A 26,603-nucleotide genomic window follows, 5' to 3' on the forward strand; every position below is an offset into this window, starting at 1 on the left:
AACCTGCCCCATCCATTTGGTTAACAGGAAAACACCTCGCAGATGTAACAGCCATGGCTGACTTCCAGAACCATCACCATCCGCCTGCCTCAAAGTCACTGGCACGTGTCGGGTTTGCTGCCCCTGGACCCGCTCTCTCTCTCTCAGGGGCATCATCGTGAGGCCTCTGCAGAGCCAGGGGAAAGAAAATCATCTGAAGAAGAGGATTCCATGACCACTCTTATTTTATCTCCACAGTACTGTTTCTTGCCTACTTTGTGCTGAACACTTATGATGACAAAGACGATGATCAGGAAACAGCAGGCAGAACAAGATCGCACTAGGCGAGGAGAACTGGGATGCAGAGAGAAAGGGGCAGCCCCGGGTACACAAAGTAGCTGCGTGCACCGGCTGGTGTTTCCCTCCCAGAGAGTGTAATTTTTTTTTTTTTTTTTTTTTTTTTTTGAGGCAGAGTTTCACTCTTGTCGCCCAGGCTGGAGTGCAATGGCATGTTATCTGCTCACCGCAACCTCTGCCACCTGGGTTCAAGCGATTCTCCTGCCTCAGCCTCCTGAGTAGCTGGGATTTTACAGGCACATGCCACCATGCCTGGCTAATTTTTGTATTTTCAGTAGAGATGGGGTTTCTCCATGTTGGTCAGGCTAGTCTCAAACTCTCAACCTCAGGTGATCAGCCCGCCTCAGCCTCCCAAAGTGCTAGGATTACAGGCGTGAGCCACCCTGCCCAGCCGTGTGAGTATAATTTTTAAAACCCAGCATCTCAACATCAGGAAGAACCTTACAGACCAGTTTCCCTTCCCACTCGATTCGGCTGCATCACCCACTGCTCCCAATGGGAGGCGAGACCCAGGGGCTTTTTCCACCTCATTCCATGCTCGCCTTTCTACATCATCTGTTACATGCCCAAGGCCTCCCCATCGGCCTCTGCGATCCCTCTTCCCGGTTCCTTCCTGTTTCCCTACTCTCCAACCTCCTCTCCTGATTCCTTTCCTCGGCTTGTTTTCACCCACATGCCACTGAAATACCAGTGTCTACCAAATTTTCACTATTGATGCCTCCCACGCGTCATCCTCTGTCTGGTCGTCTCTCCACAGCCATGAGTTTAGTCAGGAATGATTCCTAAATACGTTTCCACACCTTTTCCAAGAGTTCCACCTTCATAGTCCAGTCTTTCTGGATGTTGTAACCTCTATCACACAAACATTTCATACTCCATACTCTAAGGCTGAGCCCCTTTTCACTGTCCGCCTCCCCACCTACCATGATATCCACAGACACGCTGGTGATTGCACCTCACAGAAGCCTCTCTGGCCTTCTCTGCATGCCCCGGCTGCCTGGCCATCTCTTGCCTCAAAGGCTTCCTAAGGAGTCTCCATAGCATTAAGTAATTTACCTTTCAATTCATTCTCTCTCCTACAATTAAAAGTGAATCATTCCAGCCAGTGCAGTGGCTCACACCTGTAATCCCAGGGCTTTGGAAGGCTGAGGTGGAAGGATCACTTGAGCCCAGGAGTTAGAGACCAGCCTGGGCAACAAAGTGAGACCCTGTTTCTAAAAAAACACATAATTTAAATTTTAAAAAACAAATGAAAATCCTCCAATAACATGCAGCCTCTTCTGTATGAAGCCAAAACTTCCTTACAAGGCACAAAGATGCTTTCCCCTTGTTCCTTCCCATGCCCTCAACTCCCCAGCCCCCTCCCAGCCTGCCTTGTACCCAGCCCTGGGCAGCCGCATTCTTGGTGCTTTCTGCCTATTGTTCCTGGTGCTATTCTTGGTGCTTCTGCCTATTGTTCTTGGTGCTGTTCTTGGTGCTTCTGCCTATTGTTCCTGGTGCTGTTCTTGGTGCTCCTGCCTACTGTTCTTGGTGCTGTTCTTGGTGCTTCTGCCTATTGTTCTTGGTGCTGTTCTTGGTGCTTCTGCCTATTGTTCCCGGTGCTGTTCTTGGTGCTCCTGCCTATTGCTCTTGGTGCTGTTCTTGGTGCTTCTGCCTACTGTTCCTGGTGCTGTTCTTGGTGCTCCTGCCTATTGTTCTTGGTGCTGTTCCTGGTGCTCCTGCCTATTGTTCTTTTGCTGTTCTTGGTGCTTCTGCCTATTGTTCCCGGTGCTGTTCTTGGTGCTCCTGCCTATTGTTCTTGGTGCTGTTCTTGGTGCTCCCGCCTATTGTTCTTTTGCTGTTCTTGGTGCTTCTGCCTATTGTTCCTGGTGCTGTTCTTGGTGCTCCTGCCTATTGTTCTTTTGCTGTTCTTGGTGCTTCTGCCTATTGTTCCTGGTGCTGTTCCTGGTGCTTCTGCCTATTGTTCTTGGTGCTGTTCTTGGTGCTTCTGCCTATTGTTCTTGGTGCTGTTCTTGGTGCTCCTGCCTATTGTTCTTGGTGCTTTTCTTGGTGCTTCTGCCTATTGTTCCTGGTGCTGTTCTTGGTGCTCCTGCCTATTGTTCTTTTGCTGTTCTTGGTGCTTCTGCCTATTGTTCCTGGTGCTGTTCTTGGTGCTCCTGCCTATTGTTCTTGGTGCTGTTCTTGATGCTTCTGCCTATTGTTCCTGGTGCTTCTGCCTATTGTTCTTGGTGCTGTTCTTGGTGCTTCTGCCTATTGTTCTTGGTGCTGTTCTTGGTGCTTCTGCCTATTGTTCCTGGTGCTGTTCTTGGTGCTCCTGCCTATTGTTCTTGGTGCTGTTCTTGGTTCTTCTGCCTATTGTTCCTGGTGCTGTTCTTGGTGCTCCTGCCTATTGTTCTTGGTGCTGTTCTTGATGCTTCTGCCTATTGTTCCTGGTGCTTCTGCCTATTGTTCTCGGTGCTGTTCTTGATGCTTCTGCCTATTGTTCCTGGTGCTTCTGCCTATTGTTCTTGGTGCTGTTCTTGGTGCTTCTGCCTATTGTTCTTGGTGCTGTTCTTGGTGCTTCTGCCTATTGTTCCTGGTGCTGTTCTTGGTGCTCCTATTGTTCTTGGTGCTGTTCTTGGTGCTTCTGCCTATTGTTCCTGGTGCTGTTCTTGGTGCTCCTGCCTATTGTTCTTGGTGCTGTTCTTGATGCTTCTGCCTATTGTTCCTGGTGCTTCTGCCTATTGTTCTTGGTGCTGTTCTTGGTGCTTCTGCCTATTGTTCTTGGTGCTGTTCTTGGTGCTTCTGCCTATTGTTCTTGGTGCTGTTCTTGGTGCTTCTGCCTATTGTTCCTGGTGCTTCTGCCTATTGTTCTTGGTGCTGTTCTTGGTGCTTCTGCCTATTGTTCTTGGTGCTGTTCTTGGTGCTTCTGCCTATTGTTCTTGGTGCTGTTCTTGGTGCTTCTGCCTATTGTTCCTGGTGCTTCTGCCTATTGTTCTTGGTGCTGTTCTTGGTGCTTCTGCCTATTGTTCCTGGTGCTGTTCTTGGTGCTCCTGCCTACTGTTCTTGGTGCTGTTCTTGGTGCTTCTGCCTATTGTTCTTGGTGCTGTTCTTGGTGCTTCTGCTATTCCTGTAACCTGCAAGGCTTTTCTCCACACTGCACCACAGAAAGTCCTCTCTAGTAAACCGTAGCCCAGCAGAACCACTCGTGAGTCCTGTGATTCCTTCCAAACCACTAGACCTGGGGCAGCACGGTGCCTCACTCTGATTTTGGGCTGGCCACAACACGATTCATCCAAACGCCACTTGACAAAGGCCAGCAGGACAGAACAGTGCAACGTTGGTTCCACAGTGTGGTCCTCACTGAAGACAGGGCGGGTGGCACTGACTCCCATTCCAGTCCCACAGTTGAGGGCCGCCCCACAGGCTTCCTCCTCACTTCGGGGGTGCACGCCTGCAAGACCAAGCAGCCCACAGCCTTGGAGGAGGCAGAGTGCGTGCAGTGCCCCCTCGCAGAACCCCAGCAACGACACCTATCACTGCCCACCACAGGTGCACTGTGGGCTGATGTGGCGGGCCACATATGGGGAATTCCAGAACGTGACCCTGTACCTAAATCCCTGCAGTTCCCAAGTCTCACTCAGTCCTTCCCAGACATCTCTTAAGGGGCCTGACTCTGCCTCAGCCCCACCGCCCCCCAGCCTGGGCCCTGTCCCACCTCCTCACTGGCCTCGCTGCCCTTCTGCAATCTCCTCCACCAGCTGCCAGGATCATCTTTACAAATGCAAAGGTCATATTGCTCCTGAGCTGCAGTGCCCTCAGGCAGTCCCCTGCCTTCAGGGTGGAGTCCAAGCCGGCCTCATGGACGGCGTCTCCAGACTCTTCCCCACCACAGCCAGGCAGGCCTCCAGGCGCCTCCATCCCCTTCGTCACACATCCCACACACCCCGTTTGTTCCCACCAGGCCTTCACTAACGTGCCACTGCAGAAAAACCTTCCCTCTCCCCGAGTCTGACGAGTCCACTCATTTTTCAGGTACCAAGTTGCACCTTGCTTCCTCCAAGAGGACTCCCTAATTCCTGACCGGGCGGGGCACCCCTGCAATGTTCTCCCAGCTCCCTGGACTCCCCCTGGCCCAGCTCTCGCCAACTGCATTGTGATTACTTAAGAACTTGCTTCTCTCTTACAAGAAAACAGACTCCAGGAGGGCAAGGGTGGGTTTATCTCAGTTACTGCCATGGTGTCTATAAAACAGTTAGAGCCCAATAGTTCTTACTGAATCAATCTATCAATTAATTAATAGAGACGATACGGATTTCGCAGGGTGGGAGAAGGATATGAACATTAATAGAGATGATACAGATTTCACGGGGTGGGAGAAGGATATGAATATACAGGGACATCAGCGCTCGTCCTTTCTGGACTTAGGAAAGGCCACACTCGGTAGCTCAGGTGCCAAGTAAGCCAGAAGTGAAGAAAATGCACAGCAAAGCCGGGCCAGAACGTCCACAGAGGCTGAAGGATACGGCTCAAGCTCCACCTTTAAAAGAGGGTAGGACTGAGATCAACAGAGGATATAAAACTCCAGATTACCAGGACGGCATGACCATAGAGGAAGGACCCGCTTGAGGAGGCCACAGCAGGACAAGAGGGAAGGACGCGCCTTCCACGGGGCTAAGGGTCAAACATTCGAGCTGATTAAAAATGTTACTTGAGGCCAGGCGCAGTGGCTTACGCCTGTAATCCCAGCACTTTGGGAGGCCGAAACAGGTGAATTGCTTGAGCTCAGGATTTCAAGACCAGCCTGGGCAACATGGCGAAACCCCGTCTCTATAAAAACTACAAAAATTAGCTGGGCATGTTGCTGGGTGCCTGTAATCCCAGCTACTTGGGAGGCTGAGGCAGGAGAATCACTTGAGTCCGGGAGGTGGAGGTTGCAGTGAGCTGAGATCACGCCACTGCACTCCAGCCCGGGTGACAAAGCAAAACAACTCTGTCTCTAAACAAACAAACAAACAAAAAACAAAACAAAAAAACATTACTTGGGTTCCAGGATGCCCACCATCCTGCAGCAGTTTGCACTGAGCTCCCTTTATGCCAACAGGCTCAGGGTCCCCAAAGCACTGCAGCAGAGAACAGCCGTGCAGCATCTCAGGCCACACAGTACACAGGCATCGTCACTGTTTCCAAGAAGTTCCTTGGCTGAAAAGTCATTTCAAACTTTGGGGCTATTTTGGCATCTAAGTGGGAAGAGGGAGAAAACATTAAAAGAAGTCCCTTAGCACTGACACTGTCCTGCCAGCCAGCACATCTCCTCATTTTATGAAGTCGGAGTCATCCCAGCTATCTGAGTGAGACATTCAGTTGGCCATGACAGTTAAATTACTTTTTCAAACCGAGAAGAGAATTAGTCTATAAATAAGTGAAGAGGTGCTAGGGCTGAGTCAGAAGTGCCGATTCCACCTCAAGCTCCTTCCCTGCCCGATCTGCAGGTGGCTCTCAGGGCATGGGGGACCAAGCTGTGTTTGGGCCTTTGCTTTGCATGGGTGGCTCTGAAGGTGATGGAATGGGCTGGCATTCTCCAGCACTCTCCGGCATTTTCTGACATTCTCCAGCACTCTCCTGCACTCTCCACGTTGATCTGGGTGACTCTGGACCTTCATTCTAAAGATGCTCAAGAATCTAGTGGCCATACAACATCCCCAAGGGAGAAAGGGGCCCTTTTTCTCCAATGCTGCTGATGCTGTTTCCCATCATATAAGGACTTTCTCCCATCCCAAGCAGCCAAGGGAAAGAAGTGACTCACCTCAGAAAGAAGAGAAAGGGAAGAAGGGTTACCCAATGCCTCCCCCATGGCATGGAAATTCTCCATTTTCCCTGCAACGCCAGCACGGTTGCACTCTGCAAGCGACACCCATCTGTTCTCCTTGCATTCTCCAACTTTACTATCATTAGCCTGAAACCAAGCTTTCCTGTTCGGTGCAATGACTACTCTGCCAAACACACAAGTTCTGAACAGGACATGTGCCATGGGAAACATTTTGATTTAATGAGCTTTTCCAGTGCAACACAGAATGATTTTTTAAATCCCAGGGATGTCCCCCACTCAAACTTGTCATTTCTTTTAACAAAACAACGGCAATGCCAAGAAAGGAAAGCATTTTCTGGCCACAGAGTGGGCCCTTCAGCTCCCCTTCCAAGGGGGAGTCCTGACACGGAGGCAGAAGGACTTCCATCCCCTAAGAAAAACAGTTGGGGATCTTGAACAAGGTGCATTGGCAGCTTGGGTCTCACACCGTCCCTTCTAGAGCGGGAAGGTGTAGAAAGGAGAGTAAAATTCCACTATCATGAAATTCCCCCTTCAGCAATGAAATGGACTCTGAGAACTTATTTTTCCTGAAAATTACTATTTATGTCCATCTAGATGGTGTTTCTATGTTTACTGCCACTACAGTTTAAAATAGTTCATGCCCTTCAGTAGACAGTTTCTAGATGAGTCTTTCCTGGATGCTTGAAGCAGGTTCTCCACCTTCAGCTCAGCTCGAGGCCCCTGGAGAAACACTCCCTGGAGCAGGATCTCCAGAGAAGGCTCCCTTCCGTCAGGAGCAACAGCGGCTCCAACCCCGACTTCCAAGCTCTGGGCGGCCTTCCACTGTTTTGTGGGTGGTGATAATTCCATTTAAAGTAGCACTTACATGTTTTTTTAGAAAAGACTATAACTCCTGGATTTTTTTCAACTGTATTACCAATAGAAACAAACATATGAAGAACGATCGGGTGGCTGCTTGTCAGAAAATCCTAATCCCTGCCTCAGCCATGCCCTGCCAGGTCACAGTGAGCACGTCCTGGTTTCCAGGTCTGAGCACCAGATTGGTAACCCCAGCCTTTTCACTCTCATGAGGGTGCAGCAAAGATTCAGCAGGAGGATACACATGGATACGCTGGGCAAACCACAGGCACCCTGCAGGCCATGAGGGCCTGGCCGAGATCTCACCCAGCCAAGGAACAGGAGATTTCAGCCACATCCCTCTTATCTCTCCCACAGCAAGATTCCAAGTGCTGCAGCTGGGACCCTATTCCATGACTTCCCTCTGTGCGAGGCACTCAGTACTACAGAAGCAGTGACTTCCTGCCCCAGCTGGAATGCTGTCTGCATAGTCATACTATAGTTTCATTTGTATTATTTTTATTTTTGTATTGTTATTTTATATTTTTTTCCCCAATACTTTCAATCCTCTGTTGGTTGACTCAGGTAGAACCTGAGGGTATGCAGGGCTGGCTGTATTCTTGCCCAAAGGGACCTGAGAAAACATCTAGACCAACTCACAGGGCTGTGCGATTCACCCAAAACCACACAGTTGCTGAGTTAGAGACAGAACTAGGTGTCTGGCTTCCCAACTGGGTGAATTATTTCTGGAAATTGTTTTTTCTCCCTGCATCTACATTTAACAATGAGGAAATCTATTAGTAATCAGCAAGATACTGAAGCAATAACTCCAAAATCAGTTGACGAATGATTTGTCAGGAGCAGCACACTGGGTACTGGCTTAGGAGGAAGGTCTGCATCGGCATGGTGGACTGTCCAGGTGCTGGCTTGGGAGGCAGGTCCACGTCGGAATGGTGTACTGTTTAGGAGGAAGGTCCACATCGGAATGGTGGAGTGTCTGGGTGCTGGCTTGGGAGGAAGGTCCACATCGGAATGGTGGACTGTTTAAGAGGAAGGTCCATGTCGGAATGGTGGACTGTTTAGGAGGAAGGTCCATGTCGGAATGGTGGACTGTCCGGGTGCTGGTTTAAGAGGAAGGTCCACTCGGAATGGTGGACTGTCCAGGTACTGGCTCAGGCTCCATGTCAGAATGGTGCACTGTTTAGGAGGAAGGTCCACGTCGGAATGGTGGACTGTTTAGGAGGAAGGTCCGTGTCAGAATGGACTGTCCAGGACGGTGCATGTGCAGGGTGTATTCTGGCAACATTGTGTGTGTACAGCAAATCGCTCTCTGTAACCTGGCCCCTCGTGACCAGATGCACTTTCAACATACTCCTTGCTGCGGCTAGATGCAGTCTGTGGACACAGATCGAGGTGAAGTGAGGGCATCAGCATGGTCTGGAGTCCGTGAGGCACTTGGACCACCAGAGCCAGCCCAAGGGTTGGCACAGTCTGCAGGGCTCAGCGTCTCCCCTGGTTCTCACATGGACATTGGCTTTCCTTGTCTTCAGAGCAGCTCAGCATCACAAGTTCTTCCTTCTAACAGCCCAAGTCTTCATTTCCACACACTTGCTTCCCTGTGTGGCAGATGTGGAGCCGGAGAGAACAGACCTGCCGTGAGAAGGGAGAGGGCGCAAGGGTCACCCGGAACTTGCTGGGACTGAGATGAACAAAAGTTACCCAAAAATGGGAAGTTCAAGAATAGCCAAGGGCTTCAACAGAGGATGAGATGACACTTAGATTTAGGGATTTTCAGCATCACAGTGGCTGCTGACATCTTGAAAACTAGAAAATGGAGTCTCAGAAGAGCAAGATAAGAGTGCAGGAGGCCAGGGTGTGAGTCTTGGGATCCAGGAGGGGACATCACAGGAAGCACAAGTTGGACGGGCCAGACGGGTTGCAGCCGGGTTGGGGTCTGGGGAGCCCCAGTGTGACCGGGGGCGGGGGTGGTGGGTGACCCTCAGCAGCCAGAGTGGTGCAGACACGTCCCACGGTGAGGGCTGGTGCAGACGAGATTAGCCAAAGGAGCAGCCACCATGCTGCCGACAGCAAGTCTGCCCTGGAGCGGAGTCTGCCCTGGAGTGGAGTCTGCCCTGGAGTGGAGGGAAGTGAAGCCAGATCGCTGAGGAGTGCGAGGAAAGCTGTTGGTTGTTATGGTCAAGCCCCAGAACTCCAAGATGGATGTCCCCAGCCCAGTGCCTCAGAAGGTGACTGCATTTGGAAATCAGGTTTTTGCAGGAAAAATTGGCGTTAACCCTCAGCATGGGGTGGGGATTGGTCTCAGGACCCCCACTTACGCCAAAATCTTCACACACTCAAGTCCTGCAGCTGCCCCACAGAACCTGCATACATGAAGTCAGCTTCTGTACACATGGCTTTCGCAGCCCTCAAATACTGTATTTTTGATCCATATTTGGTTGGAAAGATCCATGAATAAATGAGTTCAGACCCATGTTGTCCCAGGGCCCACTGTAGTTCCGACGAGGCCGCTGGGAGCTCCTCCAGCACAGCCAACACCACCTGTGCCAGCATCACTGCCCTTTGAAGGGTGGCCCCAGCAGCGGTCTCCTGCACCCTCCAAAAAGACGGCCCTTGGAAGACTGTGGCTCAGGATGCAAGGCTTTGACTGAACCCTCAAGCTGGCCCTCCACGCCAAGAAATGCTGCGTCCCAGGCCCTGCACAGTGCTGGACTTCCCAGCTCCAGGGTCTGGAGCCAGCTGCAGAGCACAGCGTGAGGCAGGCCCTGACCACTCTGGAAGGAAAAGCACCTCTGGCAAGTAGTCCAAAGGTGAAAGTTTCTCTATTTTGGAAACTGGGCATCTGCCAAGGAGAACACATGGCCCCCTAATGTGGAACAAAACCGTGAGACCCGAGCAGAAGCTGCAGCAGAAGGTAGCACAGGCAGGACGCTCGGCCCCGGGGGGCCACAGGCTGCGCAAAGGCCGGGTTTCCAGCCTGCCAGCCCTGTCCAGACTTAAGGACGGGAAGTGGGACCGAGGCTGAGCCACTCCGCACCCCTCGCTCTACAGCTGGACACCGGCTCTGCAGAAATCCCGAGCTGGGGCCACCTCAGCCTCCCTGGCCCAGAACAGGCACTCACTGTACCTCCTCCCTTCCTCCTGAGAGGTCCTACGGGATGGAGTGTTAATAGTGCCGTGTTTAATTATTATTCAGCATAATCACATATATTACAGGGATTTTTAAAGATCCTTTCATGCACAATGAACATTTATTTGTCTAATGTGCCCTCCTCATTCCCAAGCAGCCCTCGGGGGCAGATGCCCCCATCTCCCAGGACATCTCTGCTGGTCTCTCTCCACGGCACCCACTCCACAGCCAGCTCTCTCTGCTGTGCTCACACAGTGCGGAAGCTCCCAGCTCAGCAAGAGGAAAGCCCCAATGATACGGGGTGAAGACGCCTCCCCTCACAGACCTCAGACCCGTCCCAGAGCCCTGACAGGAAGACCCCAGCTCTCCTGAAGCCTTACGGTCTCAACATCCCAGGCCGACAACGCCCCCCATTGACTCGGCTCTCTGCAGACCTGCGGCCCAGCCCCTACTCTCCCCTCCGGCCAGCATTATGCAGTCCTTCCTCAGCAGCGCTGTGTGGGAAGGGGGACTATCTGCCCAGTCCCTGAGGAGATGATGACTTCCTACAGCTTCTGAAAGGGCCCGCGCTGGGAGGAGCCACGTCAGGCAGACACACGGCTCCTGGTATTGACAGGGTGCCGTCGGAATCCAGGGCAGGATTCACTTGTGTGGCAAAGGGGTTGCCCCTCGTGCAGGCTCAGGCCCTCCCTGCCCACCTGTGGTGGCGAAGGGAACTGACGCCACTCCTTCTGGTGAGCTCGGCAGGGCTGCGTCTCTCCTGTGTGACGCTGCAGAGATAACCAGGTAGAGCCATGCTCACGAGAACCACCAGCTACTCTGAGCTAGGACAGGACACAGGCAATCACGTTCCCACAAACACAGGGTCTGGAGGCCTCTCCGCTGGCCACGGCCTTGGAATTCCGACATGCTGGACTGTGGCTTGGGAAACGGACTCAGTTGTTCTCCATTCCTGACCCCGTTTCCTGTTTGTGGGTGTGATGGCTGAATTGTGCACCCCAAAGTTCATACATTGAAGTCCTGACCCCCAGGACCTCAGAATGGGACTGTATTTGGAGATGGGTCTGAAAGAGGTGATTTCAGTAAAACGAGGTCACCGGATGGGCCCGGATCCAGGCTGACTGGGTCCTTACAGAGGAGGAGGTGAGGACACAGACATGCACAGAGGGACAACCCCGTGAGGCACAGGGAGGAGACGGCATCTGCCAGCCAAGGAGAGAGGCTTCTGGGGGAACCTGCCCTGCCGTGCTCTCATCTTGGACTTTCAGCCTCCAGGACTCAGAAATGTCTGTTGTTTAAGCCGCCCGGTTCGTAGGGGTTTGTTGTGGAGACTGAGTCAATTCATACATACAGTGGATTCTGCCACTTTCTTTCTAACACAACGAAGATAGAGGTGGTGACCTCCTCAAACCTTCACAAAGGCATAACTGTAACAACACAAGTTATGGTTTGTGACAAATATCATCAGAAGCCCCAGAGTTGAGACATGTGCAGAAACTGCACAAGCCGACCTGGCTCAGGCCTGGGACAGCATCCCTCCAAGGATCCCCCACAGCCTTCCCGTCCTCGGAGCAAACGCAGCTGTGTCCTTCCCGCACCGTGGGCTTGGCCCTCACCTCCCCCACCCCACACCCAGCTTCTCCACCAGCTCCCCAGGCCTCCTCCCCGCGAGGCATGTCCTAGGCCTCCCTGACCCGGCCATGCCCCACCGGAGCCATTTCACTGCCTTCCCTGGACCATAGCTCCCTGAAGACGTGGCCAGCCTGTGTCTCTGTGTCCAGTCCTTGGACGTGCTAAATCCTCAGCTAGTGTCTGCCAAGAGACATGTGATGAGCAGGTGAAGGAACATGTCTGACCTTCTGCTTCAGTGCCATGGAGGCCTCACCAGCCCCAGGCCATGGGCTGGCCTCTCCATTTCCTCCTTCTGAGAATACTGTGGAGTTGGGATTGTGTTTGCCTGTTTACAGGGACTACGGTCAGTGTCCCTCCCAGGCCGCTGGTCCTTCCTAACACCTGGTGGCCCACTGCTCAGCCATGTGGGGGGTGTGCACAGGGCAGGGCTCCGAGGTGTGAGCTCCACTCTGTGGGGACCTCACAGCAGCCACACAGAGCTGGCCATTCCCTCACCGTGACCTCTGCAGAGAACAGAATCATCTGTGTGCATGGGGCTGGGGCCAGGCTGTCCTCCGCCAGCTCTCACCCCAGGCTCCCCTGGTCTTCCTGCCCCCGTCTCCCAGATCCATCAGCACCAGACACATCTCACCTGCCCCACAAGCTGCGCCTGGGTGCTGCTGTCTCCACCACCTTCCTGTGTAGCAGGGACCACCTGTGTTGCTTGTGCTATGTCTGTTGGTTTAAAGCCCATCTCTGGTCCCGCCCGACACACAGCAGGAACTCAGCAGGACACTCAGTCTAAACGACAGGGTAGGGGGCAGGCAGGGACCGCCGAGCAGCTGCTCCTGGGTGTTCCTGTGTTGTGTGAGCACATGGAGGAAGTCAGTGTGTACTAAGCAGTGAAGCTGCTAGCAACTGGCTGTGTAACAGCTGCCAAGTAACACATTATGTTTCCACAGAGCTCCAGAGGCATCAGCCTAAACAAGAGGCTCCTAAGAAGGTGCACTCATACAGTGTGGTAGGGGTACCCGTGCTTGGGTGCAGGACAGGCGGGGGCAGCCGCCTGGGCAGCATCCAGATGCTGCTGAGGTTTGCCGTGGGGTATGAACACCAGGTGATGTCCCAAAACAGGCCACTCAATCACTCCCCAGAGCTGGTCAGCCGTCTCTTGCCCTGTGAAACGCACATTTACAGAGCGTTGCCTGGTGTATCAGGAACAGGTTCACTTGCTGTCTCAGACCTGTGAATGCCTACATTTCAGCTGATTTAGAACCATGCACGTTGGGCCAGGCTCGGTGGCTCACACCTGTAATCCCAGCGCTTTGGGAGGCCGAGGCGGGCAGATCACGAGGTCAGGAGATCGAGACCATCCTGGCTAACATGGTGAAACGCCATCTCTACTAAAAATAAAAAATAAAAATAAATAAAAATAAATTAGCCGGGTGTGGTGGCAGGCACCTGTACTTCCAGCTACTTGGGAGGCTGAGGCAGGAGAGTGGCGTGAACGCGGGAGGCAGAGCTTCCAGTAAGCCGAGATCACACCACTGCACTGCACTCCAGCCTGGGCAACAGAGCAAAACTCCGTCTCAAAAACAAAAACAAAAAGAACCGCGCACGATGGACGCTGGCCTCGGTGAGTCCACGACAGGAAGCAAACAAGGATTAAAGTGCTTGGAATTGGAAGACACAACACTGGGTTTCCTACACAGCCTGAGTCTAAGCTGATGAGGGGTGGAAACACCAGCTCCTCAGGGCACCAGCCCTGCGAGGGAAACGTGTGCCCACGAAAGTCAGCCTGGCCTTCGAGCCCACCAAGGGGCTTTGGGATCACACAGCCAGGGGCAAATCTCAGCTCTGCAGTCTGAGAAAAGTCACCCAAATGCCTCAATCCCCTTCTCAGACAGGCAGACAGACAATAATAACAATGATGCCTGGGACACAGGACATTAGAATGCCCGCAGCACTCACACGGCACCTGGTGGGCACTAAGCGCCCGTCGCTGTTGGTCCCGGGGCTAACGCTGATGGGAGGAGCAGCTGCGTGCATATTTACTTCCGAATATTTTCACATTTTGAAATCATCTCCATTTTGCTTTGGAATGCGTGGCATCTCTGCTGTGCGCACTGACGCACCCCACAGCAGGCATCGGCTGTGTCGGCAGAGGAAGGTGGGAAGGCCCAGGGGAGGCTGGACTCACCAGGACACCCCCACGGACAGGGAAGGTGCCGCTGACCATGGCCAGCAACAACGAGCCATGGTGACAGCTTATACACAGCTGCAAACTTGCATCGCTGCCTCTGGAACCACAGAGTGCTCTGTATTAGATATTTTGTGCATTTTTGACCAAAACGAGTCAAATGTGGGGAGAGTGGAAACTGTGAGAGTCTGGGCTCCAATCAGCAGCGAAGATGCAGTGTGGGAATGACAGCAGCTTCCCTCTGTGGACACAGCACACACTCTCCACACCTGGGCTGCGTCCACCAGCCCCAGGGGCTGTGGGGAGGGGCGGTCACCAGAAGGGGCCAGGCGGGAGCAGGACGAGCTCACAGTCTCCCCAGGCCTCCCCAGCCAGCATGAGTTCTCACATCTCCTCTACAGACATGGATAAACACCACACACACGTGCACATCACACATGCCACACACACGCCACACACCACACATATGCACACCACACACGTGCCACACACAGCCCACACACATACACCACACACACCACACATATGCACGCTACCACACACATGCACACATGTATCCCACACACCACACACAAGCATGCACGCCACACACGCCATACACCCCACACACATGCCACATGCACACCCCTAACTTAAAGCCTAGCTCCAAGTTTCTGTCACAACCAAGAGGGAAAACAGAGAGAATGCAAAAGAAGTGAGATCCGTCCCTAGGGCAGGCTGACCCCACAAACAAGTAGAATTACGTCAGATATTTAGAACACGGAATTAGTGATTTGGTTCCTTGGCTAGTCCACCAAAGCCTGTCGATCCAAAATACAATTTAAATGCCACATGTTTGCAATGGAAAGCAAGGTCTTTACAGTAATAATTAAGTGAAGCAAAGAAATTGAATCCAAAATTATTTTTTGTTTCTCTTCAATACTGATGCTGGTACATGAGGAAAACAGAACAAGCATAATTGGACTGAATGAGGGAAGGTGGCAATTTTCGGAGGCTCTGCAGGAGCTCCTGGGAATGCTGGGGACCTGGACATCCCACGCCGGCCTCTCCGTGTGCCACAGACTCAGCTCTGCTCCCTGGAGCAGGTTTCACGCGCTGGGACAGGGAGCTTTGGTACCCCACGACTTAAACACATAGAGCAAGGTGGGGCGGTTCCATGTGGGCAAGATGAAGAGAAAGCCCACGATGGAACTAGCTACAGCACACATGTGAGAGCGTGTGCCTGTGAGCACCCGTGTGTGCACATGTGTGTGCCCATGTGAGGTGTGTGTGTGCAGGTTTACACTAACATATGAAACAGAGTGAGTGCTGGGGTTGGAATGACCCAGACCACAAAGAGCTGGTGGCAAAGAAAAGAAACATGCACACTCCCAAGATCTATTTCACAGCAGAACCCACTCCTTCCTGCTCCTGAGAGGTGAGGCAAGAGGTGTCCGGCCATGTGGGTCCCATGCAGGTTCCAGGAAGGACGTTCACTCAGCGGAGCAGGGGAATGGCAAGCTGGGGGGAGCTAGTGATCAAGTTCCCTCAAAACATACACGTGTGTGTGTGTGAGCATGTGTACGGATGTAACTGTATGTGGATGTGTGTGGACACGTGAGTATGTATATGAGCATGTGCATGGGTGTGTGTGTGTGAACATGTGCATGGGCGTGTGTGAGCATGTGCACAGGTGTGTATGAGCATATGCGTGTGTGATTGTGTCAGTATGTGCATCTGTGTGTGAACATGCACATGGGCATGTGTGTATGTCAGCATGGGTGTATGTGTAAGTGTGTGCATGGGTGTGTCTGTATGTGCATGGGTGTGTCTGCGCATGTGCATGTGTGACTATGCAGGCGTGCACGTGGTCATGTGTGTATGTACACGAGCATGTGTGAGTGTCGTGTGTGAACATGTACATGGGCGTGTGTGTGCATGTGTGAGCACATGCATGAGCGTGTGCTGCCAGGAGGGGAAGAGCACAAGGGAACCAACTTTACACCCACAAGATATTTAAAACCAAGTCTTTACAATTTCAACAGTACCATTCCCTCAGGCCATGCCAATAGCACCCATAAGTCAAGAAATGGGTGGTGTTCTGTGTTCTATTTTTTTAATTTTTAAAACACAAAATAATTAAGACGTGTTATAGTTGCAGACAGACCTGGTTTGTTGTGAAAAGTTGTTCAAAGAAGAGTGGTGGCCGCGCGGCTCCTGCAGGAGGTGGAACACATCCGTGGGAAACTCGCAGCCACCACTAATCGTCCATGGCCAAACACAGACAAAAACAAACCACAACAGACTGTGTTCAAAGCGAGAGGAGCCCTAAGCTGCGATGAGGGAACTGAATTTAACGTCCTAGGTTACAGCCCGGCCAGCAGCTGCCCCAAACCGTGCCTGAGACAGCAAATTTACAGACACGTCACCCTACGGCACTCAGGTAATGGCTTCCCAGACACACCTCATTACCCACGCCTCATGCTGCCATCCGAGAAACGCTCCAGGGAAGGGAAGCCAAGGCTGTCAGTTCACATCTCCCTCTCCAGAGTCGAGCTCAAGCCCCCGGCTGCCACCCTCCATGAACTGACAGGGAAGGAGGCCACAGGAAGGCCCCAACCCAACCCCATCCAGATGCAGGCCTGCGAGCCCAGGGGTGGCACAGAAACAGCAGGTGTTCCCTGAGAGAACGACCCAGGGCTGTGGTAAAGCCCCCTCCAGGCTCAGCTCATCCCACCTGTGGGGAAGGCGCTGTGAGGCCTCCTCACAAGGCAGACGGGTGTTTGCTGTGGTGGACAGATGCCCATGTCTCACGTGCAGCCTCCTGGAAGGCAGCAGACGCAAACACCCCAGCTGAGAGGAGGAGGCTGCAGCAAGTGCAGGAAAGAACAAAACCGACGCGCCACTAGACCATCACCTTTAGAGAAAAAGGTTAAGAAATCTGTATCACGTAAAACAACCTCCAAACACCACACTCAATGCCATCACCCACCGCCTGCCCTCTGATCATAGAAAGAATGTGGTGAACAGGAGCATATTTCACACAAACACATGCCTCCTCCCAGCCACACTGGCTGCCAACCTACCAGGCACCTGGAAGCTGAACACAACTGCACTCACACTTGCCTACACACTTAAGTGTGCCGAGAAGCCCAGGCATTCGGGGTTTCCACTGACAAGGACATGGAAGGCAAAAAACCCAAAGCAACATGGGTCCTTCCCTCTCAAGGGTCAGATAATCCTGCTTATTTTATTCTTAGAATAGGTTTTTGCCACAATGAAAACTGAATAAACAACAAAGTCAGAAAGGGGCGTGTCCATCCACAGACTTTAATCCCGCGTTAACAGAGGCTCCCTAAAGAAGGGGGTGCTGGGGGGAGGTGCAGACCGCTTCAGGGTTGGCCCAGCACCTGGGTGGTGCCCATGCCCCCAGTGTAAAAGATCCTCAGCTCATCGGGCACGACCTTGCTTTGTTATCTGCTCTTGACCTCTGTCCATTCTCAAGCCACGTCACATCTCTACCACCAGGCTCTTAGATGCCCATAAGCAACATTGGGAGAGGAACCTGTCAGCCCCCAGCGTGGCTCCTGAGAAGCCCCAGATGTCAAACAGGCATCAGAGCATTCCAGTCACGTGCCCCACAGAGTCATCACGGAGACAGCAGAGATAGCCACGAGATTTGCTCAGGCTTTCGGCAAACCTCCACCAATGCCTCCACACTGGAAGTTGGAGCGTGGTGGACCATGCATTATAATAAAGTTGCTATTGTACGTGACTTTGATCCTGCAAAGAGGAAAAAACATGGGTAAAAAGTAAGAAAAGACCAAAAAAAAGTCACTAAACTTCAAAAACCCAGGACATGATGTGATTAGAGGAACAGCATGGAACATGGCAAAAAATACATAACAAAACAACAAAAACCAGCAACAGGCACTTCCTCCAGACACACCACGGCACACTTCAACCTGTTCCTTACAAGACTACGTTGAGCGTGCTGGTGTTAAACACGTGCAGGCTTCTGTGTGGGAGTACTCTGCACACGGCAGAGGGAATGTGGCCCGTGCTGCACTCTGACGTGCAGGCCATCTCCATGGCTCAGGGACGGCCAGGCTCCACCACACCTGCTCCCTCCTGACTGGCCTCTCTCCACCAAGCCAGGGACCAGGCCTCATCCCCAGAACCACCAAAGCATTAACTTAAAGCAAAACAAACACGAACAAACAGAACAGAAACGACTTGGGTTCCTGTCACTTTGTGCCCCCGCACCACTCCAAGAGACCAGCAATGAATAACTCGCAAAGAGTTAGCTCACTCCAACGACCACAGGAGCTTGAAAACCACTTCCTTCCCTAATTTTGTTACTTGCAGAATAAACTGATTCTCAAATCCCTGGAGATACTGGGCTGAGCGCGTTGGTCCTAATTACAGCAACATCATCTTCCTCAGTGCACCCTTGCTCACAGGGCAGTGCCCAAGATCTGCGCTCGCCAAAGTGAGCCTCTCACAGATGCAATCTGTGCAAACTTTAAGTCCCAACAAAACTTTGCCAAACTCACTTGTTGAGCCAGAAGCTCAGAAATGGAGATTTCTAGGACCCTCCACATCTGGCTGCAAATCCCAGACACAAACCATCCAAGGTGGCCCAACGTGGAGTGCTAGGAAGCTTTCAGGAGCCAGACAGGCCTATGTCCACTCCGGGAGGCACCGCCAGGACCCTGTCCTGCATGATGGGTCTCCCTGCAACACACAAGGAGTCTCTATCCCTGGGGCCAGAGGGGACGTCCCGCAGAGACCATCCCGACCCCAGCCCTCTGCATTGCACCAGGTGGACACCACAGAAGCTCTAGCCTGAGGCATCGAGCCATCAATCTTCCATCAATCGATGGAAGATCCTTTCGCCACCACACAGCATTTACCAAGCTTTCCAGGGTGCCCTGATGGACATACTCACAATGCCTCGGGGATTTCCTCTGAAGGTGTGGACGCAGAATGAACACCATGAAAACACAGCTCCCACTCCGTGTACATCCCAAAGTCGCATGTCAGGCCCTCTGTGCCACTATCACAGCTGCTCTCTCCCCAACCACCACTGCCCTTGCTGGGGATACCTCACCTGAAGATGCAGGGGCAGTTCCTACCCTCCCTGGGCCTCCATTGGCCAGTGCAGGTTGTGACCACCCACCCCCTGGGCTCCATCAGGGAGGGCTGTGGGTGCAGGTTGTGACCACCCATGCCATGGGCTTCATCAGGGACAGCTGTGTGCTGCTCTTCATTTCCCAAATGCAGTGGGATCAGGCCTGGCTGGATGTCTGAACTGTGACTCTGCCCCACCTGCTGCCCTCATTGCCGTACCCCAAGAGCCTCCAGCCATCTTGCAGTGGAGCTGCCACTCAGTTTGTCCACCACAGTCCCTCCTGAAGACACATCTCTGCGAAGCTCCCCCCATCACCCAGCCAAAGCTAGCCCACCACGTCACACAGTGGCCATCTGCCCGGGCACGTTTCACCTCGGCTGTGCAGACCCTCTGAAGACAAGACATTCTCCATATGTTTCTTGGCTCCAGGCAGCTCATTGACAGATAACATCCTGCTAGATCAGCAGAGACGACGCCTGCACGTTGGACAGACTGCACAGCCAGGGAGGGTGGGGTGAGAAACGCAGGGGGAGACAGTGAGGTGAGGGTCTGGAAGTCCTGCCTCGAGCCTCGTCAGCAGGCAGGCGTTTCAGTGTTCCCTAGAACTACACCTCAGTATGCCCTCCCAGAAGGGAGCACTTCACACAACATCTTCAGAGACCAGCCACCTCTGAAGCCTCTGTTCCTCCTGCATTGCCTCCCAAATGATCTCCCAGCCTGGGAATGTCAGATTCTCAGATTCCATGGGGTATTCTTTTCTGTGGCTGTTACTCATGTAATCTAAGGAAGTGTTGAAGTTCCGAGTTACTCTGTAGCAAAGGCATATCTTGTTCCTTCCACAATCTGGTCGAAGAAAACAGCAGCTTTGATCTCGGATACTCTTAACTACTTAGTACCAAGGGAAGTTGTGGGCTTTGAGCCAACCACACCTAATGTCAATGCTCACTCCCTCCCTGTTCAGCTGCATGAATTTGGGCAAGTTTCTTACATGAGCTGAGCCTTGTTTTTCCTTTCTGTAAATTGGGGATTTAAAATGCCCACCTCACTGGGTCATGGTAAGAACCTGCAATGGGAGGGTGCCTGCATTTAATCTGTGCTGTTTTCATTCTCCTGATACAGAACTGTGTCAGAATCCTGCCTTCTGTGGCTGGACTACTTGTCAACTGCCCGTTAGAAAGAGAGCACCTGGGGATGGCTGGGGCTTTCTCTGGGGGTCAGACCATGGCACTGAGGACTTCTCGTAGCATTCAGATGGCTATTGAAATCATACAAAAACAATTATTAGGCAACCATTAGAAACTAGGCAATAAAGTTTTTTCAGTTAGTTGGTCAACTGCGTACACAACACAAAGCAGAATACAGAGTGTGTATATGTCCTCAACCATGATTGTTTTTACATCAAGTGTTTAAAAAAAGACTGGAAGGAAACACAGTAAATTTTAATATAGCAGCTATACTTGATTGTATTTGGGATTTTTGCTTTCATTTTCTACAAAATGTCTAAGTTTTCCATCCATTTTATTTTTAAAATCAGCAAAAGTACTTCAAAAATGAGTAATCTAAAAGTCTGGTTCCATACTAGATAAGATGAAGAAAAATAAAATTTCAGTTCACATCCAAAAGGTTGGGACCTTCCTAACCAGAACCCCACACATAACCACACAAAACACTCAAAACAACCACACAAAGCAATCACAGCTCCAGCCCATACCTTCCATTTAGTTCTGTTGTGGATGTTGGCGATGCAATGCCCCAAATCTCATTAAGCCCATCAATCAAAATTCAAAAATATAAAACATGAAAACTGAAATAAAGAAGGTCTGAAATGCCCTTTAAATTTTGCTGAAAATCATTACCTCCTCCTCTGGGTCCAGAGAGGGCTGGACAGAGGCTTCCCTAATCAAAGTGATGGTCTTAGATTTGAAACTTTGGCTGGTTTCATAAACTTGATGTTTTCAAGAAAATAAACAATAAGAAGTTAAGTGAGTGCTGCCCTGCCTTGTCTATTGTGCACCAGGCACACATGAAGACACAAGGGCCTTCCCAGCCCGCCATCAACAAGACGGGACTCAGGAAGACACAATGGCCTTCCCAGCCAGCCATCACCAGGATGGGACTCAGGAAGAAACAAGGGCCTTCCCAGCCAGCCATCACCAGGATGGGACTCAGGAAGAAACAAGGGCCTTCCCAGCCCACCATCGACAAGACGAGACTCAGGAAGACACAATGGCCTTCCCAGCCTGCCATTGACAAGACGAGACTCAGGAAGAAACAAGGGCCTTCCCAGCCTGACACTGCCGAGATGGGACAGATGAAAACACAATGGCCTTCCCAGCCTGCCATCACCAAGATGAGACTCAGGAAGAAACAAGGGCCTTCCCAGCCCACCATCAATAAGACAGGACTCAGGAAGACAACTGAGCAAACACCTGTCAGTAGGACACAGGTGGAGACAGACTGTGCCCTGGACTGAATGTGTGAGTCCTCCCAAAACTCCTACGTGATGGTGTTAGGAGGGCCCTCTGGGAGGTGACTGGGCCATCAGGGTGGAGCCTCAGGATGGGATTAGTGCCCTTACAGGAAGAGACTCAGGAGCCCACCCTCTGCTCGCCCCTGTGAGGTCCCAGTGAGAAGACAGGCCTCTGCAAACCAGGAGCGGGCCCTCCCAGACACCAAGTCTGCTGGCACCTTGACCCCACACTTCCAGCCTCCAGAAATGTGAAAAATAAACATCCATTGTTTAAGCCCCAGGCTGCAGCATACTTGTTATAGCATCCTGAGCGGACTATGATGAATAGCACAGCCAAATTAGGATAACAGGAGAGGGATGGCTTACAAGGGCGAGGGTCAGGCATGAGGAACCACAGGAACAGGCTCTGCAGGTCAGCAGTAAAGTTGTCGTTAGCACCCAAGGCCCAAACGAGGAAGCAGAGTCATGCATGAGAGTCAACTGTTAGGAAACAGTGAGCTGCAGCCCAAGGAGAGGCTAGCGGGAGCTGTCGCCAGGGAGGAAGTGCAGTCCACATGCCCTCTCTATCCAAGCTCCAGCTCCCTCTGCCATTCTCCTGCCTCAGAACAGGGAAAAGGCGCTCTGAAGCTGCGCTTCCTTCCACCCAGCCAGAGAAGACCAGGAGACCAGGGGCCACCAGAAGGCAGGGGACTCAGGACAGAGGTCAAAGGACTCACAGACCTGTGGGGCACACAGCAGGACGCAGAAGGCGGGCACCCCACAGAGCACCTGGCCTCGCCTGCCAGCCCAGCAACCAGCCTGGACTGTGCTGCAAACTCGATTCCTTGCACATAAATGTGAACATTAGGCTAAATGACCCTTACATTATCAGTTTATCTCACCAGCGCTTTCAGCCTATTTCTTATTTAGGTCTCTGATAAATGACTTCATCTTTATTTATGAATGTTCCTTTCCCTATAATATTTGCTAGCTTCACCTTGACCTCATAAATGTAATGTGTTGTTTCAAATTCTAGTAGCAGAACTGCATTTTAAAATGCTGAAAAGCCATCACTTTAGAGCTGGTGAGAGAAAACATTACTTTTGCTCATTACTCATTTCTTCTAGCTTTGGAAGCAAAATCTGGCTTTCCAAGCACGGAAGGAGTAGAACACCACGGAGACAGGGGATCGCCCTGTGGAGCTCTCTTCTGGACGCTGGTGGAAAAGAGCACAGTTCGTGCACCTTTAGAATCAGTGCCCCTTTTTAGGGGCCCCCTGTAAGCGGCTTTGTTTCTGGGAAATGCAGGGACACTTTTCACACTCCACCTAGCCCACAGCCAGGTCTGTGCACTGCATCTCGGAAAGTGTTTCGAGACCTGCTCATCCAGTGACTGGTGTACGCCGCGCTCCCTCACGAGCACTGACCCCAGCGGTTCCCCTCCCAGCACTGCCCCTCACCCCTGCGCGGTGTGTCCCTCTGGGAATCCACTCGCAGGCGACCTCCGGCGTGTGTCTACTTGCTGCTTCTGTTCCTGTTACCACCGAGGCTATGGCTGCAAGTTTCCAAGGAAAAAGCTCAGCCTCCGTGGGTCGTGATTTCTGTGGCTTCCATAATGCATGTGTGCCTCTCCCAGCCGTCACACACGGCGTCTCAAGTGCCCCGGCCCACCCATGGGACCTGCAGAGATGCATCCCAGCGCCCTAGGCACTGAGAATAGGTGGGCGCTCACCTGACAGTGGCCTCCCATCCTCCACTGCCTTGAGCCCTTTCCCATGCACTGCACTACAGACACCTCAGCCACTACCTCATCCCAAAAGCAGGCGGCACCACGGGGCGGGAGGAGGCACTCAGGTCCGTGAACACCTACCTCGTGCAGGGCCCTGACTCCAGTGATTCTCACAGCCTCGTAACCCCAACAACAGGCCCCGGAGCTCAGCTTTTTATTCCCACTTCACAGATGAGGGAACGAAGACATGACCCACCCAAACTCACAGGCGGGCAGCGGGTGGTCTGGCTCCCAGCCCAGTCCCAGGACCTGCTGGACGTGAGGCAGCATGAACCCCCTGGGGCTCAGCTCTCCAAATCCAAAATGGAGGGGCTTCCCTTCACCCTTCAACGCTCTGGGAGGGAATGAAAACTTCAGATTCCAAGGTGTTTCAGGGAAAAGCCATGCCCCCCGTGTCAGCCAGCTACAGCCTGCAACGACCACACTGGTAGCAAACAAGTAACTGTCCCATTTTCCCTGAACTATGTCTTCAATTTCATCTAAAAATGGAACTATGAATTCCAATGAATCAGAGAATCTTTTAAAATGTATATTTAAATGCACTAAGATATTGATTTGCTATTTATCACATTCACCCTCTAGGCACCTGAAGACACAAGTGACAGCAATATTGGCCGTGTGCATTTCATTAAATAGGTTTACCCCAAAAACTGTCCACTTGCCTTTTAAATATCCTTAGGGTTGCTGCCTTCAAAAACAAGCCTTTTGTTTCCACAGAGAAACGCATGCCAAGTGGCTCCTCCCTGCAAATCAGAACATCTGACCCTGGCCCAGCACCGGAATCCCGTCCCGGATGTGGTCTCAACAGCACAGCCTTGGAGCAAGCCCAGGGAGCTTGAATGAATGAGGGTCCTGGTGTGGGTTCAGCCGTAACCTCCAGGACAGACGGGAGCAGGCACTTCTAAAGGGTGGCCCTTCCGAGAGGGAAAGGCCTGGAGCCTTACACTGGAGCACGCTCACTCTGGGGGTCTAGGGCCGAGTCCCGGGTCCCGAGGGACACACTGTGAGCCTGGAGCCGGTGACGGCTGGAACCAGAAGGTGCACTGTGAGCCTGGAGCTGGGACTGGCTGGGACCGGCTGGTGCTGTGTGGTCATCGTCCCCACGTGGCTGCTGCAGCGGGGGCCTGAGTGGCCTTTGCAGTCACACACAGGCAGGGACCGGGTCCCATGCCCCGGCTAGCCAAGGGCCTCACTCTGCATTTCCTCATGGTTCTTGTCTCTGCAGCCAGGGCTTCCCAGGAGCCTCAGGCCCACCAAGGCATCACCCTCCCTTTCTACTCCAAGCGTATTAGTCACTGTCAATGCCCTTAACAAAAAGGGCTGTCAGCCCCTCCCTCGGGCCAGAGGAGCCCTGGAGAGCTAAGGTTCCTAGGGCTGCAGAAGCTCAGCCCCCAGCCTCTGGGGCTCCACAGCTGAGCCCAGCTAGAGAGTCTACAAATGTGGACGTGCACGTGCTGGGTCTCGGCTGGCAATGAGGAGCTCAGGCTGGGCCCCCCACCTGTGCTGCATGGGAGGAAAGCACACGGCCAAGCTGGGATTTCTTTGGAGGTGGCTCTGCTCCCACCCATGCCCCCAACACGCATACCCTCCAGAGGGACAGCATGGTGTCACCACCCCACATCCAGACGAGACCACCAGGGACCCCGGGGCTTCGGGCAGGGGTGGGGTCGCCCCAGGCCCCACCATGTGTGTCTGCATGGAGGATGCTCTAACACCTCCCACCACTAAAGTCTCTTCTGCCCTTAAAATTCCATGAGCTTTTCCTTCAATGTGGAAGAACCAACAAGTTCTCGGGGCCTCCATCGACCTGTGGGGTTAGCACTTTGGTTTGGCTTTCTCCATTAGGTCACCAAGGCCAATGTGCCCCAGTGGCTGGTAACAACGTGTGCCACTTGTCCAGTATTTACCGAGCGCCAAGCACACAGGTGCTGCCCAAAAGTTACCTTCTTTAATCCCCACAACCACCTGCAGGGTAGGAATCCACTGTTTTGCAGACGGGCAGCTGAGGCTGGGAGAGGTTAAGTGAGCTGCCCAGGGCTGCACAGGTGCTAATTGGCAACGCTGGGATTTGAATCCAGGTTTGATCTAAAGCCTATGGGCTTTCTATTTGCCACAAATCATCTAAGTATTCATAAACACTAGTGTGCCTGGCACCTCATAAATTGGTTCTTCTCACGTTTGTCTTGAAAACATAGGGTAAATTTTTTGCTGTAAATTTCAAAGGGACATTCAAATTCTTTGGTTTCTCTAGGGCTTTGATCATCAGCACATGCTTGGAACTGTCACTCAGAACTCTGGGCTGTGGTGGCATTCAGTGCACTGAGTTTTGACCTTCCCTGAGCCCTACAAACCTAACTTGTTTTCTAAAATTAAGGCCAAAATGCCAGCAAAGCAAGCATTATTCCACCCGGTTATCTGCCCACATCTGCACCAGACACTGCCACCAAGGGTCCACTGGCTCCGTCCTCTCCCTCGTCTGTGGACCTGAAACAAACATCATTTCCACCCTGGGCAAGGTGTGGTTCACACAGAATATCTTCATGGCAGAAAAGCTGGCTTCAGTTCTCAGCAGTGAATATTCAGATTCCACAGCCATCTGGCTGTCATTTCACAAGCTCTTTGCAAAATCTGGCTATAATTCTACCAAGGTATGAACATTAGTTAATCCGTTTAAGGCTTAGCTAAGTGAACTGAAGAAAATTAAAACACTTGCTAAAGCTTGCCGCAGCTCAGAACCCAAAAGGGCTGCAGATGCATAAAAGGGGAAGTATCAGAGAAGGGGCCGAGGACGCTGAGAGACTGCAGAGCGCCACGCACGCGCATCACACCTGCTTCCAATTTAGGGCAGCTCAGAATTGGCTAGCATGAGGCTCGTTAAGTCTGTTCATGAAGTAAACTGGCCTAGCCCACTTCAGAAAACAGCAAGGCTTTATTACAAGCATGAATTAACAGACTGCCAATTGATATGCTAATTACCAACATTCCTATATATTTGTCAAATAAGATCCCTAAGAAAAAGAGGAGACAATGTGACTATGTGGCTTGAGTTACAGTCTTTAAAAAAATAAAACCATGCATTTTCTAGATTTTTCATTAGTTCAAACCAGCGCTTTTTGTTGTTGTTGTTTTGTTTTTTTTTTTTGAGATGGAGTCTTGCTCTGTCACCCAGCCTGGAGTGCAGTGGTGCGATCTCGGCTCACTGCAACCTAAGCCTCCCAAGTTCAACCAACTCACTGCAACTTCAGCCTCCTGAGTACGTGGGATTACAGGCGCACGCCACCACGCCCAGCTAATTTTTTTGTATTTTTAGTA

General features: G+C 52.1%; 2 protein-coding genes and 1 long non-coding RNA gene across 7 annotated transcripts in view; 2 read left to right on the forward strand and 1 right to left on the reverse strand.

Annotated features, from left to right (window-relative positions):
- PTPRN2 (protein tyrosine phosphatase receptor type N2) overlaps positions 1 to 26,603 on the reverse strand; it is a 987,645-nt gene that overhangs the window by 916,885 nt on the left and 44,157 nt on the right. Inside the window, exon 1 of one of the 4 annotated variants that reach the window (XM_055269739.2) lies at positions 25,711 to 25,902. The exons of the other annotated variants lie outside the window; for them this stretch is intronic. Coding sequence (XP_055125714.1) covers positions 25,711 to 25,887 — 177 coding nt within the window. The 5' untranslated portion in view covers positions 25,888 to 25,902. Of the gene's footprint in view, positions 1 to 25,710; positions 25,903 to 26,603 lie in introns of those variants that run through there. 4 annotated transcript variants of the gene reach the window in all.
- The window catches only part of LOC134736933 (uncharacterized), a 147,344-nt gene that overhangs the window by 69,449 nt on the left and 51,292 nt on the right, over positions 1 to 26,603 (forward strand). The gene's annotated exons all lie outside the window — the stretch shown is intronic.
- Positions 7,925 to 8,258, forward strand: LOC134736935 (uncharacterized). The gene is made up of 3 exons (XR_010121437.1): positions 7,925 to 7,955; positions 8,003 to 8,072; positions 8,195 to 8,258. It is a non-coding gene; the product is annotated as an uncharacterized lncRNA (long non-coding RNA).

This window comes from Symphalangus syndactylus, chromosome 6 (assembly GCF_028878055.3).
Source record: "Symphalangus syndactylus isolate Jambi chromosome 6, NHGRI_mSymSyn1-v2.1_pri, whole genome shotgun sequence".
In the NCBI taxonomy this organism is placed as follows: domain Eukaryota; kingdom Metazoa; phylum Chordata; class Mammalia; order Primates; family Hylobatidae; genus Symphalangus; species Symphalangus syndactylus.